Genomic DNA, 17,308 nt, shown 5'->3' with positions numbered 1-17,308 from the left:
GAGGCGGAGATCCGGAGATCCACGGCGGAGCCGGAGCAACTGAGGACCAAGGTGGAGCTGGCGGGAGGAAGGAGCCCAATGGAGCCGGTGGGACGGAGTGACGAGGTGCAGCCGGAGGAGCGGAATCCTGAGGTGATGGCAGGTCGACGCCCGACCAAGGCGGAGTCGGAGGGACGAGGGAGCCTGGTGGATCGACGGGTGACGGTGGAGGCGAGGGAGCTAGTAGCCGAGGTGGAGACGTTGGGTCTACGGGTCGAGGCGGAGTCCGGGCCTCAAAGGCTGGAGGCGGAGGAGAGGGATTCTCCAGCCATGGCGACGCTGAGCTGGCACTGGAGGGCGCTTTCTAGGAGCGGGCACTGGAGGGTGCTCTGGACTGGATTCGGGGACTGGAGCCCTCTCCACTTCGGTGTGGCACATTCGCCGCGCCATACTCAGCTCCCCCTCAGCAGCAGTGCAGGGGGGCGGAGCTCCTCTCCGCGCTCACACCATCTGCAGCTTTCTCCCTCGTGGCTGGCACTGTCGCCGGCTCTCGCACCTGGTCTGACGGATTCAGCTCTACATCCGGGGCGATCCTCTGCTCAGTTGCTCGGCTTTGCGCTGGCTCGCTGATTACTCAGCTCCCCCTCAGCAGCAGTGCAGGGGGGCGGAGCTCCTCTCCGCGCTCACACCATCTGCAGCTTTCTCCCTCGTGGCTGGCACTGTCGCCGGCTCTCGCACCTGGTCTGACGGATTCAGCTCTACGTCCGGGGCGATCCTCTGCTCAGTCGCTCGTCTTTGCGCTGGCTCGCTGATCGCGGCGGGAAATGGCTCTCCGTCAACGGTGGGCTCGGGCTTTAGCTCCGCACAGCGGGGAGATGGTGGGCTGGGCTCTAGGTCCGGAGTGGATCTGGCGAGATCATCCTCGGGAGTGACGGTGAGAGGAGGCCCGTTTCTCGCCAGAATCCACTCCACAAACGCGCCGAAATCCTCTCGAAAAACGAGAAAACTAACGGAGGGGAAAACACGGAGGTAACTGTTTTTGGGTCAGGTCTTCTGTCACGCTACGCTGTTGAGGGAACACGCTGGAGTCACGAGGAAACGTTTAACAGTCTTTAATCAAGAAACACAGGAGATAATCCACAATGGGAGCTTGAGCCAACACACGTAGAGAACGATTAGACCTGACAAACACAAACTGAACAGACTAGGACTTTTAAACACAGGGCAATCAGGGGAACACAGGTGACATCAATGGAACATAATCAAACTAAACGAGGACAGGAACTTGACCAAATAAGGCAAAACAGGAACTGAAACACATGACAAAACAGGTCCAATCCTGACAATTATATTGTATTATCTTTAAATTAATTTTTAAATGATTATTATTTTAAATTATTGTCCCTGAATCAGTAGGATACTCTTGTAATAAAGTAGCGGTGGCTGGCTGGGACAGATTTTAAGTATCAATTCTGCTTAAAAAGATGCAATCTAATCCTGTTTACCAGAAATAAACCTGTTCCCAAGCAGGTTTAAGCTTACGGACCAGTTGCTATGACAGCAACTTCGGGATGAGCTTCGAAGAACCAACCAATCCAAGATCATGCCAAATCGTCAACAATCAAATCCAGCTAACTGAGTTAGCGACGTACGAAGAACGGGCCCCTGGTCTTGAAATATTAAATTAATTAACCACAATTCAGTTAGTGATTCCAGAAGTTTGAAGAGTCACATTTTTTTATTTAATATTTTCGATTTAATTTAATCAATATTTTCTTTTAAGTTATCCTGCATCCTACTTGGGAATTGGCCCCCTAGTGGGCCCAAGCCCTCTGTGTATTTTTTTTTTTTTTTTTTCAAGTTTTCTGTGTAAGAACCACTGACTTAGCGGTTAAAAACTTTGACAATATTTCAATTTCAATCTCCTATATGCCACAAATGCTATATAATTCCAATCCTGCTTGCTTTTTTTTCTTCTCATTTGTACTTTTCCCTCAAACCTTTGGTTTTGTCTGTATGTCTGACCCTATAGACTGTCTAAGCAGTTCGCTGCTCGCTTACGCTCTACTTCAGTTTGAGGAATGAGGGGGCAGAGGCCAGCTGTCCCCCCCTCAAGGAGCTGGCCTGCTTGTTGCGTCTTTCACTCCTGTTCTGTAAGTCTCTCCTTTCCTGAGGTAAAAATAGCTAACGATGCAAACAGATGCACCAGCCGCTGTCCATCCACACACACTCACGTACATCCACTGAATGACAGAATCTTCTAGAAGAATAAGCTAAAAAATGCAGCACTTACAACATGAGTTCACAGTCAGCAACAATAAAAGCAGGACATGTCCCTGATTAGAGACATCGTCCCTCACTGAGTTGTTAGGCAGGCTATCAACTCCTTAAGCAGGTCAAAAGACATGTGGGCCACCATAAAAATAGTCAACTAAAAACAGGGTGAGAACCAGGCTTGCAAAAACGTCCATCAAAAATTGTACAAAAAACATCACGGTAACAATTCAACAAACCAGCCCAATGGATGAGACCAAAAGTGTGGATGGGGAAGTTCACAAAATATCTATTACAGTGCAATCACATTTACCATTATATAATTTTCCCTGGCGAACTCCAGTCATTTAAATAGGAATCTGCAAGATCGGAAATTTCTTTGGAGATTTCCCTGTGCAGATTTTCCAAAGGGTTCAAGATGTTCACGCAAATTTCAGAAAACCGCTTTGTTTGAAAGTATGTTCATACATCGCTACAAAATTTAAATTTTTTTGTATTTTTGCCCTTGAGGTTTCACTAATGTTACCGTGGTTTAAGCGCCTGACAAATAAATGAGCGTGCATTCTTAAAAACAAACAAACAAACAAACAGATCACCAATTACATGCAGGGACATTTCTAACACTTTAACAACATTAATGATGTAACCAAACGTTCAAGATTGAGGGGGACCAGATAAAAAAGTTTAAGAATCTTGCATTTTACTACTTAACCACTAGTCTAAATATTGAAAGGGAAACATGAGCACCCCCCTCAATGTCTATGTTGGCCCTGTATACACAAAAATACCCATAATGCACAGGCAAAAACTAGCTAAAACTCTTACGTTGAGATATAACTTTGAGACTCCCCCCCAAAAAAGCATTATTATAAGTATTATTATGAAATCCAAATAGGTCAAGAAGGCATTACTTACCGTCCGTAGGAACTGTATCTCTTCATCTCCCCCCTCTCCCTCTGCCATCCTTCTCCGAGGGTTATTTGCAGCTCCTCAGGAGAAATCAGAAAATCCTTCCGTTTTCTCTTCAGTGTGTTTCAGTGTATTCTCTCTCTCTTTCTCAGTGTGTGGGTGTGGGTGTGCTGGAGGACAGTATGAGTCCTGTAGCTCTCACGATGGAGTGAGAGAGAGTGACAGAAGATTCAGCGCTGCTCCTGTCTCTCTCTCTCTCTCTCTCTCCCTCAGCTTCCTTGCTCTCAGATCCTGTGGATGGTGCTCTACCTTCTTACACATTCACACCGCAACCATATTTGCACAACTGGGCCACCCCCTTTGCCTAAAACTGATCCTCCCACAGGTCTAATGAGCTATAAATGGAAAATGTGCTTGTGTGTGATGATATCTGGCAGAAGACACTAAGACACACACGCGCATACTAGCCATATGAGAAGCTTGAATTACATCAGAATGAATCAAATAATGACATTTGTTTAGTTTGCAGAACTTGTGATATTTTTTGACAATATTTGTGCAAAACACACAGTAAACAGCTTGAACACAGTGGAGTCCTAATGTGAGCTGAACACAGCCAGATATATTGGGTACTTATGTGTGCTCAGCACGCGCTGTGACTGAAACAGAATACAGACAGCGAATTAACAGCTAGACTGAATTAAATTTATTTCAGACACTGCATTTGAATATGAATGTTCTGTTAATATATATATATATATATATATGTTCTGCATTTATTTATATAACAGCAATTATATTTAAATCTATTAATAATATATACATATAGTTTAATAAATATAATATACATTTTATACAATTATATAAAATGTATAAACAGTATATAATTGTATAAAAATAATTCATAATAAAATAAAATTTATGGAAAAAAATAATTGGGAACAATTAGGATACAAATGATTAGAACACAAAAGGCTATGTGCAGGATGAGGCCATTTTTTCAAAATGTGGGTGCTGGAGAAGTAAAATTCCTTTTTGGTATAATGCTGAAGCATTACTTTTATCTGCTAAACCTTCATTTGGAAATACAAGAGTGGTATAAATGATGAAATTACATTAAATTATACTATATACTGTATAAACATCACATTTAAATGACTCTGGAACAGGAATGTAAGTGATAAAAGTAAAATCAACACAACAGTCTAACAGGGAACTGAGCCAGCAGGCCAATTAAACAAAACAATCAATTAGATAGATAGATAGATAGATAGATAGATAGATAGATGTGCAGCAGAAGTACAGATGGATAGACAGACAAGGTATGTATATTTTCAATCATATATTTTCCTGTTCTGCATCCACAGACACACACAGAGACCACCAGTCGGCTAGACAGTCTGACAACTGCATAAGCAACACACCCCTAAAATTACTCTAGGAAAATACAGCCAACGTGCTGCACCCAACCACACACACTATCACACACACACTCTCAAACAGGCCACAAACACATACAAAGATGATAGCTGGCATCACTCCTCACCTCCAAAATCTCCATCTAAGTGTCATCTCTGAGCGTGTCCCTCCGCTCTCCTATGTCCACCTGCAACTACATCTGAGTATGGAGTAAGAAGGATGCTGATGGATTTTGGGGGGTCTTCTTGGCAGCCGAGGGCTAAACTTCAGAGAGCATGCTCAGACAGCACGTAATGAAGACTGGGAAGCCGAGTGCATTCGCTCAGGTTTGCTGTACTACACTGTAGTCGTGTGAAGTGACCGATAGATGGCGTCGTAGCATCTCACAAACTCACTACGGAAATAACGTTGAAGCTAGAACTATTTGCAGTATCAACTATAGGCCTATTTAAATGTGAGATAATGTATTAAGTTACTATAGTGAATAACACTAACTTAAACTACCATTTAATAAACCACTGCCCAATGGTATTTATATTCTGTAGTCGACTTGCCAGCTTCATGACGTGTTTTTAAATGAAAAGCGGGAAAATCTATCTATCTATCTATCTTTGACTGGTCGCCATTTATTTATTTAAGTGTTTCACCATTTTAATCACCTTAGCTGTTTTTCCTCATCACTTGAACAGTTCTAATCAGTTGTATTAGCGTATTATATTTAAAATGGGATATAATACATTATGAGAGCTCTTTAAAACTGTGAATAAATCATATAAATATGTACAAGAATGTTTGCCAAGTTACCACAGATTTTGCCATAGCAATAACCATAGTAACAATGTTTTTTTGGTGGAAACGATGGTTACCATATGGTCATTTTGTGTTCTGAATGACCTAACAGATGAAGCAATCAACAGCCTGTTTAGGCTTGATCCAGTTTCTAGTTAAAGTCATTGAGTAAACTGAAGGGACAATTCAGTTTAATTTCTATTAATACCGTAGTAATTTTAAACACTAAAAAAGGCAGACGATGTGTGCCGATGTGGTTTCTTCAGTTATGCAATCACAATTGCAGAATTTGCAGCAAGAAATTTACTGAAGATGACATGGTCGAGCAAGAAAAAAAATATTTACAGGAGAATACAAGTCTAGCTTCGCCTGTTACTGACAAAAACACCATCTTCTCTCAGAAATAACTGTACAATAAGTTCTTCTTGCTATGTGAACGTTTTAGATTAGCTTAACCATTTTGAGGAAGTAAACAAAGGTGGAGTGATGAGCAAGGGCCCTTTTGCAAGTTCATTTGTGGTGGAAAAAAACATCAGAAAAAACACAACAGCAACTGCAACAAACCAGACATATCTGTGTCTCCTTTAATACAGAACAGGCGGCCCACATTTCACAGAATTGATATTCTAGGTGTCATCACTTAAACTACCATTTAATAAACCACTGCCCAATGGTATTTATATTCTGTAGTCGACTTGCCAGCTTCATGACGTGTTTTTAAATGAAAAGCGGGAAAATCAATCTATCTATCTATTTTTGACTGGTCGTCATTTATTTATTTAAGTGTTTCACCATTTTAATCACCTTAGCTGTTTTTCCTCATCACTTGAACAGTTCTAATCAGTTGTATTAGCGTATTATATTTAAAATGGGATATAATACATTATGAGAGCTCTTTAAAACTGTGAATAAATCATATAAATATGTACAAGAATGTTTGCCAAGTTACCACAGATTTTGCCATAGCAATAACCATAGTAACAATGTTTTTTTGGTGGAAACGATGGTTACCATATGGTCATTTTGTGTTCTGAATGACCTAACAGATGAAGCAATCAACAGCCTGTTTAGGCTTGATCCAGTTTCTAGTTAAAGTCATTGAGTAAACTGAAGGGACAATTCAGTTTAATTTCTATTAATACCGTAGTAATTTTAAACACTAAAAAAGGCAGACGATGTGTGCCGATGTGGTTTCTTCAGTTATGCAATCACAATTGCAGAATTTGCAGCAAGAAATTTACTGAAGATGACATGGTCGAGCAAGAAAAAAAATATTTACAGGAGAATACAAGTCTAGCTTCGCCTGTTACTGACAAAAACACCATCTTCTCTCAGAAATAACTGTACAATAAGTTCTTCTTGCTATGTGAAAGTTTTAGATTAGCTTAACCATTTTGAGGAAGTAAACAAAGGTGGAGTGATGAGCAAGGGCCCTTTTGCAAGTTCATTTGTGGTGGAAAAAAACATCAGAAAAAACACAACAGCAACTGCAACAAACCAGACATATCTGTGTCTCCTTTAATACAGAACAGGCGGCCCACATTTCACAGAATTGATATTCTAGGTGTCATTCTGAAAGATGGCAGTTGATTCATTCACACCCATCCTTCAACCGACAGAAGCCCCCCTCGTCTGGGCTTGTATGAGAATCCCACCTCTGTGTGAAAACACACTCACTCACACACACACACACACACACACACAGGCACAGGTTCCCACAGAGTTTGCATGCAGACACACGCACAAACACACATGCAGCAGTCTTTCCTATCATCTCCCCTCTCCTCCATCCTCAACAAGGCATCCTTTCAGTGTCCCGCTCCAGCTGCACGTGGAGGGATTCAACCCTGGAGACACTACCTTACTGTTAAAGAGAGAGAAATAAGGGATGAAGACTATTAAAAACAGACCCAAGGCTAACAAATGAACAGATACAGCAGGTACAGACACGCAGCTATTACTCATGACACCTTGTACGCAGAAATTCATGGAAAACACAACCGAAGGCTCACTCATTTACCTATTAGCCTAAAGGCAAGGAACTGGTACAGACTAAAACAAAGCTGAAATATGTGTAAAAACACACATGTGGGAAGCTAATGAGAACAAACTTTGGTCTTTTGGGACTGATTTCTCATTGCGATGTCTGTTTGGACACTGTCAGTTTTCAATCGGCCTTTCAATGATTTTTAATTCGTATTACGTACTCTCACACTCTTTCAAAAGAGCTCAATCCCACCCTCTCTTCTCTCTCGCTCACTTTTTCCCCTCCCTCTGTCACACATGCACACAGATGACAGTTCCCCTATCTGTCAGAGCCAATGCCTGTATTTCAAATAGGGACTTGTTTGTATTGAATGCAGTTAGTTGTTTGTTGTGATCATGCTGATTTTGACAACCTTTTGAGCCTAGAGTTCTAATTTTTTCTTTATTTTTAATGCCCTATCGTCGAATAGGGGTTCTTTTATTTATTGTTTTGGTTAACTCTGTGCCCTGTGGTTCACGTTCTCTGGTGATATTCAGAGAAAAAGAAAAGAGGGGGTGTGTGAGAGTCAGTGAGTGAGTGAGCGAGTGAGTGAAAGAGAAAGAAAGAGAGAGAGAAAGCTCTGAGCCGCAGCAGCTGGTTTTCAAGTTTTAAGTTTTCACAGCCGTGACTGAAGAGCCACTGTACGTCCCAGCCTGTAAGAGGTCACTTAGTACCTCTGGCTGGAGGAGAGAGACTGCAAGATACCCGATGGGACAAGAAAAGGTTTAAGCAGCCCGGGGGACACCAAAAGGACACCGGTAGACACCATGAATCGCAAGGAGTCAAAGAGGTACATACTTTTGACTGTCTTTTCAATTCTGACTGTGCTTTGACAGGTCTCCATGCTCTTTAGAAATGATTTGATGTCACCTCAGCGCAAAAATCTACGTTAGTTCTTCGTGTCACTGGGTTTAATGCTCATTTGAGGTTTGATAAGCCTGTCTGTGCCTCATTTTGCAGCGCACTGCAAAGTGATCACTGTGGTTATCTGACAAAGCTGTGGTTTCTCCATGTTCTTCAGAACATTGCGTTTGGGTTTCAGTTCTCTGCGAGAGAGCCAGGCTAGTCACTCTCAAAACGGCTGAAACTGCACATTCATCATTCAGCCTCTCCCGTTGGGGCTCAGACTAGGTTTGCATTTGCAAGATTGTGTAGATTCACAAGTGTATGCTATGAAGTAGCAGTGGTGCTTGTCTCTGATCTTTAAGAGGGGATTTCGCACTAGGGAGATGAATTGCTTTTGACCTAGTTATTCTCCTGTGACCTGTTGTGGATAGAGGTATGTTCGCTCGCTGTGTTTACAGTACATAAGAGGCATTAGCAGGAACCTAATGGTTGGTGTTGTGAAGAAACATTGCTAGTGTCAACTCATTTAAAACTTAATCAGTGAGTTAGCCAATGCTACATATGGAGTCAGATTTTAATTTATGTGATAATATATATGATAGGCTACATACAAACTCTGCCTGTCCATAATTACTGGTATAACGAGATAAATGACATAAAGCTACGTGAGAACGGTAGAATCGATAGCTCTGACTAGGAGCTTTTGGGGGCGTCTGTTTTGTGCATGTTATCTCAGAGGTCTTATCTGATTGCTTGGAAATGACAAAGTTAGCAGCGACTACAGTGATGCTATCAGCATATTACAGTCTAATTACAGCAAGTTTTTGCAAGCATGTAATATTTGATATTTAATGTTTAATATTTCATATTCAGAATTTAAATATAATGAAATGTTGACTATTAAATGTATGATATATATTATAATATATGCCCATATATATGTGTGTGTGTAGCCTATACATAAACGTATGAAAGTATTACTATATATTAAACACATTTAATGTAAAGTATACATTTATAATCATTTATAATACATTTAATATATACTTTATTTATATATTAAATTCATATATAAATATGTGTGTATATAATTATAATATATATATATATATATATATATACACAATTGTATTTATATATTTATTTATATATAATTAAATATTATACATTATAATACATTTATTTAATACTTAACATTTATGTAGTGTTATATATAAGATTAATGTTATATACAGTAATATACAGTATATAGTTTAAAATACAGTTTAGAACAAATGTATTTAAATTCATTTAAAATGTATTTAAAATTCATACATATGAATAGCAGTATTTGTCAAATATGTATATTTTGTTGTCATGTCTGACATCTATAGGTACATGGAGCACAGATGGAGCGGAGACTAATGGAGGAAGAGATAGAGTGATGGTGGGCGACAAACAAGGCCTTCAAAGGGCTCTGGCATCAATTAATCAATTAACGAGAGAAAGGGAAGAATTTGCATGTTCCCTGACTGTGTGTGTGTGTTTGTTAGTGCAGAGAGAAAAAAGAAAAAGAGGGAGATGAGGAGAAAGCAGGAGGCATGAGGAAGAGGGTTGGGGGGTAGGGTAATGGAGCTGGAGATGTAGCCAGGAACTGGGAGTAAAACACTGGCTACTGTGGCAGGGAAGGGGTAGGGGGATGTTGGGGGGATTTCCAAAGAGAAAGGAGAAGTTGTTTTCTGAATGACATGAATAGAGTAAAGGCTGCAGGAGGAGAGGAAGAGAAAGTGAGCGAGTAGGTGCTATGCATGGCCGAAACGCTCATACACTGTATGATTGCAAATGTTTCACTGGATTATGATACTGAATGGCAGGGTGTCATGTGCGGATGCAAACAAACCACACTGCTGCTCAAAAAATCTTAAGTTCATTCTGCTAAAAACAGCACACATAGTTTTTTTCACATGAATATGTGTTGTAAAAAGAATCAAGGTTATATATATACTACTGTATATTAGATCATTAGATCAACAGATGTTTAATTATTTATTTTCGACCAAAATCCAAACTACGGAAGCCTGTTTTTGCCTATGTGTTCACATTTGTTTTGCGAAATTTCTTGGGCAAAATCCAGTTTCAATGACTATCAGTGCTTTTTTGGAGTTTTGTGTGAGGGCGATAAAGTTTCCCATGCAGATTTCGCTCATGTTCAAGTTGGTCATGCAAGTTCGCCATGTTGACCAACAGAAAGCTGCTTGGTTTGAAAGTGACCTTTTTGTCCGCTAAATTTCTCTGAAATATCACTAATGTGACCTCACCTTCAAAGTAAAAATTAAAACACGTAATTATGCGATTGTTTAAAAAAAAAATCTAAATTACCAAATATAAGTCACAATTGTGTGATATAAAACCACAACACTAAAGACTGGAATACACTACATGACTTCAAAAAAAAAAACGGAAGAGATTTAAAAATATTAGGCATCACACACTTGTTGACTGTAAATAGTTACAGAGGAAAAACTGTACGATGGAGGATCACACACTACCAGACCAAGTTGTTCCGAAAATAATAAACTCACACAGAAACACGTGCCTTGTTGCTAGGAGAAACGTGACAAATGAAAACATGTTTTCAAAAATCGTCTCAAAATATCAAACATGTTGATATCCTCTGACAGGATGAAGCTAAAAAAAAATGGAGTCTGTGCCCATTATGCAATTTTCTTAGAAAGCTGTAAACTCAAATCTGCAGACTGGCTTTTTACAAAGTCTTATATCCCACCCAGTCATATCTTATATTCAAGTCACAATATAAGATATAAAGTCGCAACTGAGAAATATAAAGTCACAATCACGAGAATTTTTAAAACAGGTTAGAGAAACAAGTTGGGTTTTTGACTTCAATTTTCAGTGTTCTAATAAATTGCAGTATCTTTATAATATCATTATTGTATCGTGACCCAAATATCGAAATCACCAGATCCTAGCTGATTCCACGCTGCATATAAATTTGCATAGACTTGCTTACAAATTCGTTTACATTAACCAAGAGCATTTTCCCTCATTTGTTTACTGTATGCGTGAGTCTGTATCCATGTGCATGCGTGCTCTTCTCAGGCCTGAGAGGGTTGCAGAGTGTGTATGGTGTATTGTCATCAGCTGTAGAGCAGGTTGATGCAAATAAGCGAGAGAGAGAGAGGTGAAAATACGATGGGGAATTTGCATATTGAAGTCATGTTTAATATTCGGCCTGTCAGAAATAGAAAGAACCGAAGAGAAGGAAATATGAGGTGTATTTTATGAAGGCCATGTAAAAAAATGTCTTCCTGGTCTACAAACTTCAACCGAAGTGAATTTACACTCTTGTCTTGAGTGTGTATTTGCGTGGGCCTGATCTCAGTGGTTAGGTGTTTGGTTTGCTTAATGAGGTGAGAAGGTAAACGTCAGTGTGTCTGTGCGTGGAGAGAATTGAGAACGAGTGTGCTGAACTGGACTCTGGTGCAGGAGGAAGGGAGAGAGAGCGGTTAGGAGGGGTTTGGACGTTCTAAGAACTCATCACTACTTCTCTGCAGTCACGGCCAGCTTCCTGTTCATGTCACTGCCGTCACAGACCACAGTGTTTCTTGCTGATGCTGTCACAGACACAACTCGATGTCCAAGTCAGAAAAACACACCTTTAAATTTGACATTATGCTTCATACATCTAAATTACGCAGCAGCTGTGAGTTTTACAGACTGTTACCCTGATGTACAATGTTGTTGTTCTCTTTGTGTGACTGACAAAATACAGAGCAAAGCAGTGAGACAGTGAGTTGCTTATCTACACTTTCTAACTGTCTCTCTTCCTGTGACATTGATGGCCTGAATAGTGACACCTACTGTATAGGGTGGCAGATATCAACACACAACCTTACATATAAACATCAACATACCTGATCTACCGGTGGGGCTTGCAGGGCGCAAACAGTCGCACATGTACACAGGTCTGTGCTGCAGACTTCAAGGGGAACCCGACGCTCTCAGGTATAATGTGAAAGGCTTCAGGGGATGTAAAAAAGGATGTTAGAGCAGATCTAAATGATATTTCCTTTCAAATCTGAAGTAAATGTACCTACAGGTTTTAATCTGAACAACTGACCCTTAGTTACTGTTGCTATATCCGACTTGTTATAGCATGAAATAAACATGAATGAACATCAGAAGGTATTTTATTTCTGTAACTGTGGAAAGACGTCAATACATTTTTTCAAGTTCAAGTCCACCAATGGTAATCTACTCTCCTGTCTGATTTGTTTGTCGGACAAAAATGGCAGATTCTGTGTTATGATTGGTCAGATCGCCTGTCAATCAAACTCCCTGTGCTCGCTTGTGTGAAACTCACAGCAAAAGTGCTAAGTTGGTTGCTAAGGTTTTGCTATTCAGTCACTTATAAGGTCTTCTGAGCGGGCTTTAGCATGGTGCCATTACTAGGTTTTCTGGCAGGTTGCTAGGGCAGTTCTAAGTGGTTGCTAAGGTGTTTCTAAGCAGTTGCTGGAGTGCTGTGGCTGTTTATTAGAGTGTTTCTAAGTGGTTACTAGGGTGTTTATAAATAGTTGCTGCTAAAATGGTTAAAGTGCGTGGTTGTTAGGGCATTTCTGGATGGTTTCTAGGGTGTTTCTAAGTGGTTGTTAAGGCATTTCTAAGTAGTTTTTGGGGTGTTATGACAGTTTACTACGGTGTTTCTAAGAGCATATTACAGCGCATATTAGTAACCACTTAGAAACACCCTAGAAACCACTCAGAATACCTTAGTAACCACTTAAAACACCCTAATAAACTGTCAGACCAAACTAACAACTATTAGGGTGTTTCTAAGTAGTTGCTAGGGTGTTCTGGCTGATTGCTATAGGGTATTTATAATTGATTCCTAAGGTGTTCTGGATGGTTGCTATACATTTCAAATGGGTTGCTAAATCATTCTGTGCGGTTACTAGGGCATATCTAAGGTGTGTTTTAGCAGTTTACTAAGGTGTTGGGATGTTTTGGCTGGATGCTCGGACTTTTCTAAGTACAATAGTGTCTGTTTTAGCTGGTTGTTAGGGCATTTCAGATGTTTACTAATTGGTCCAAGTCAAAAGGGCCATGTCTCAAGTCTCTACGATATTCTCGCCCTTAAATATGACTTGCCTCTCTCCTACAGTAGTAGACTATGACCATTTTTATGATGTCTGGCATGTGAAACCTTATGTCAAATCTGTGAGAAAAGTAACTGGACAGACGTGTGGTAACACTTAGGGGATGGTTTTAGCAAAACAGAGCATTTCTCATGACCAGATCTTATCAGCTTTACATATAACCTATGACATGCAGACATTATCAAAGCCCAACCATCACTGCTGTGGTTTTCTGTGCAATATTAAAGGGATAGTTCACCCAAAAATGACAATTCTGTTATAATTTAAACTTAACATGTTGTTCTAAATCTGTATGAGTTTCTTTCTTCTGTTGAACACAAAAGAAGATATTTTGAAGAATGTGTGTAACCGAACAGGTGACGGTAGCCATTGATATGGGAAAAAAATACAATTGAAGTCACTAGCAACTTTTCGGTTACCCACATTATTCAAAATACCGTCTTTTGTGTTCAACAGAAATAGTAAACTCATACAGATTTGGAAAAACTTGAGGGTGAGTAAATGATGAAGTCTTCATCACCAACATCGCAAATATTAAACAGATCAAAATGCTGCTTAGCCTGGTAAAGACAAGCGGTTACTGCGAAACGTCTGTGGTCTGACAAGTGGCTAAAACTACGTAAACTGTCTGTTGCTATGGATACTTTGTTTCGTTTATTTGTGAGAGCCAATTTGAATAAATGCTGGCGTCCATGCCCCACTTGTACGGTTGATCACATTGGTTGTTTGAATACACCTGTACATTGTTGGGACTGGGTTGAGTATTTCAGCAGCATCAAGCCCCAAAACTCTATTTTTTTTTGTGTGTCTCCAGCAGCAGGAAGTCCCGTCAGGAAGGAGGAAGTGTGATAAAGAGCAGAAGACCAGTGCAGAGGAGGATGACATGCCCCAGTCCTCAGGAGATCAGCCGGGCTCTTCAAAGTCCACCGGCTCATTCTTCTTTCCGCTCTGCCAGCCTGGATGAACTCATCCTCCGCTGCCTCCACTGCTTCGGTCAGTGTTCAACTCGTCTCTATCTGTCTATCAATAAGCCCCACCCTACATGACAACCGTTTACATCAGTCAGGTCCTGTTTTCATGAAGAAAACATCACCAAATAGTGACTTCCAGGTAGTTAAAAGAAGGACAGCTTACATCACAAGTCACAACATAAAGTCCTAGATCTCCCACATTCCACTTTCCTGGGGTTCTCAGCCTTGTCTCTGGCCTCATGTGCCCATCATTCCCAGTCTCCATGTGCCAGCCGGATTATGTAAGTCTGCCGAGTAGTGTGAGGGACAGAGGGACAGCAGCTCTTGTCAAAGAGAGAGGGAGAGAGAAAGAGAAACCGAGAGAAATCTTTTGGTTTACTAACATTCAGGGCCTGGGAATGTGTTTGTCTATCTATGCTAATGAGACAAAGCCTGATTGTGCGCCTCAGTTTCACAGGCCTACCCTCTCTCCCCTCTCTCTCATTTGTTTTTTAATCATCCCCTTATGCCTGTTTTATTTGAAATGTGCTCAAGTATTTGGACTTGTAATACACAATGCAGTTGTAGCATATTGGTTGTTGGCTGATATTAAAGAGTTTTTAATTCATAAATATCAGTCCGTACTTAATATTTACCCTATTTTAACATTTAAATGACCTTTTCCTAATACTCACTTTAAAGATAATTGAATATTAGTCTTTAGCAAATCTTACAATGAATAACCATTTTCACACTGTGCATTATAATGTTGTGATGCCTAAATTCACATGTGGAAACACATGGTTTTAGCTTTCAGTGTTTCATTTTTTTTTCATTTATTTAGATAAAATAGTATTGATTTTTACTGACCTCTGACAAGAAAGGGAACAAGTCGAAACAGAGAGAGAGAGAGAAAGAATTGATTTTTAATATCGGCAATTTATCGGCCACAACATTGAAATAATATTAAACTTGTCCTGCACTATTTCTGCTTAAGGATGAATGATTTCTAAACTCATGCAGTCCCTAGTAAAAAAGTAATATGTTTAAAATATATTTATTTAAAGTACTAAGTATATAGTTAAGTATAGTACTAAGTATAGTTCAAATATATTAACATATTTACTGACATATCGCTCGAAACTTAGTTATAAAAATTATTATTCAACTTTATTTGGAGTACTAATGGTGCACAATGTACATTTCTTAATATAAAGCCTAAAATGTGTTTTAATGTCACTGTTGATGAGGATTAATTATGATCTTAATAATAACATCAGTCTTTATATGCAAGATATTTAAAGTGTACCTAAAGTATACTTGCAGTAGTTCCACTTTAGCACAATCAAATATACTTCAGTATATCTTTAGTTGGAATTCAGCACTGCTTCCTCACAATTAAAGTGCATTAAGTACAATATTAGTTTTTCCAATTTAGCAGACTTTAAGTATACCAGTTTAGTATACAGAGAATACAAATACGATTTTAAACGATCCTTAAAAGCATTAAGAGTCTAGGAAGATCTAACATCCAATGGCAGATTGTTCAACAGCCTTGGGCCAGCGATAGAGAAAGCACGATCACCCTTCAATTTGAGACGCGCTCGGGGAATTCTTAAGAGAAACTTGTTAGATGATCTTAATATTACACCTGGACTGTAGAGCTTAATAAGCTCAACTAAGTATTCTGGCACCAGTGTTTTAAAAACATATATCAAAATCTTACACTGTATCCTAAATTGTACTGGTAGCCATCCTAAAGATGCTAACAAGGGAGTAACACGATCAGCTTATAGCATTCATTATCATCCTTGCAGCAGCATTTTGTACCAGCTGCATATTGTGAGCAACATATGTTTGGCATATGTTTCAAATACATTTTAGTATATTCATTGTTCACTCAGGGCATAGTGAGGAGAGGTGTGTTTTTACTTTTTTAAGTGATCAGATGTGTGATTTTTAGCTGGCGGACAATATAACAAGAAATAAAATTATATTGAAGGAGCATTCCAAGCCATACTTATGAAGGACAATACAGACATAGACTTGAAGCTGGGCTCATCTGATTAGAAATCCCCAAGAAACATAGCATAGCAGCATATAAATGTATATAGAAACCATCTTGTATCTAAATCTAAATATTTTGTTTTTTAGACTCAGATGGGAAGCTGATCAGAGGGACGCAGCTTGTTCATATGGCCCTGATGATGCATAACTGGGTCGTACCATCACACATCTTCGTCCAAAAGCTGCTTTCTCTATATCCTCTTCAAGCCCCACTGCTAATATTTTACTTTGACCTGAACCTTAATTGAAAAAGATTGATTTATGCAACTGATCCCAGAACAGCTGAGAGTCCATCATTCATAGGGTTCAGTAACATGCAGCCTCACATGGCTCTTAATCCCACTGACAAAGAAACAAGAGCTGCCCTGTTTTACTTTAGCCTCTTTATTGAGGGTGGATTATTTTCTCAGAGTGTAAGGGTTTGTAATCTCGCTGTCGTGTGGTTCTTCCTTGACTTGTGATAACATATAAGGATTGTCCTGCAGAGAAAAGGGGACAGAGGCGCCTACAAATCTGCCACTTCATCAGGTTGGTGGATCCACAACATTCACACGTGCACCTAAAGATCCCAAAATGAATGAAAGGATTCATGTTTGTCCTCTGCTTCTTCTGTGTCTGTCTCAGGCAGTGGATTAATCAGTTCCGAATCATGTTTGAGGTGGATCCTCTGTTAGAAGAAGTCATGGGAGATCTCTGGGTTCTGGTAAGGGGTGAGGGAACCAGTTCACCCAATCATCTCTTCATTACACCATACATGTGAGTGTTTTTACTTTTGAGATTCAAATAGCTTTATTGACCAGGCAAAAAACTTTCCGCCGTTGCCATGTATTAAACATACACTATATACGTCTATATATATATATATATATATATATATATATGTGTGTGTGTGT

General features: G+C 39.7%; 2 protein-coding genes across 5 annotated transcripts in view; one reads left to right on the top strand and one right to left on the bottom strand.

Moving 5' to 3' along the window:
- LOC107705157 (ryanodine receptor 1-like) overlaps window positions 1-3,450 on the bottom strand; it is a 35,038-nt gene extending 31,588 nt beyond the window's left edge. Inside the window, exon 1 of the mRNA XM_016508354.1 lies at window positions 3,169-3,450. Within this exon, the coding sequence (XP_016363840.1) occupies window positions 3,169-3,216 (48 nt within the window). The 5' untranslated portion in view covers window positions 3,217-3,450. The remainder of the gene's footprint in view (window positions 1-3,168) is intronic.
- A 4,408-nt stretch (window positions 3,451-7,858) lies between these two features.
- Window positions 7,859-17,308, top strand: part of LOC107758090 (RAS guanyl-releasing protein 1-like) — a 23,050-nt gene continuing 13,600 nt past the window's right edge. The window contains exons 1-6 of one of the 4 annotated variants that reach the window (XM_016575923.1): window positions 7,862-8,186; window positions 9,616-9,668; window positions 14,213-14,391; window positions 16,503-16,608; window positions 16,881-16,943; window positions 17,040-17,171. In XM_016575923.1, the coding sequence (XP_016431409.1) occupies window positions 14,277-14,391; window positions 16,503-16,608; window positions 16,881-16,943; window positions 17,040-17,171 (416 nt within the window). In that variant the 5' untranslated portion in view covers window positions 7,862-8,186; window positions 9,616-9,668; window positions 14,213-14,276. Of the gene's footprint in view, window positions 8,187-9,615; window positions 9,669-14,212; window positions 14,392-16,502; window positions 16,609-16,880; window positions 16,944-17,039; window positions 17,172-17,308 lie in introns of all 4 variants that reach the window. The other 3 variants (XM_016575853.1, XM_016575785.1, XM_016575997.1) reach the window with 3 other exon arrangements.

This window comes from Sinocyclocheilus rhinocerous, unplaced genomic scaffold (genome assembly GCF_001515625.1).
Source record: "Sinocyclocheilus rhinocerous isolate Xijiao unplaced genomic scaffold, SAMN03320098_v1.1 scaffold130, whole genome shotgun sequence".
Lineage (NCBI taxonomy): Eukaryota > Metazoa > Chordata > Actinopteri > Cypriniformes > Cyprinidae > Sinocyclocheilus > Sinocyclocheilus rhinocerous.
Note: the sequence above shows the minus strand (reverse complement) of the source record. Positions and strands in the feature narration are given on the sequence as shown.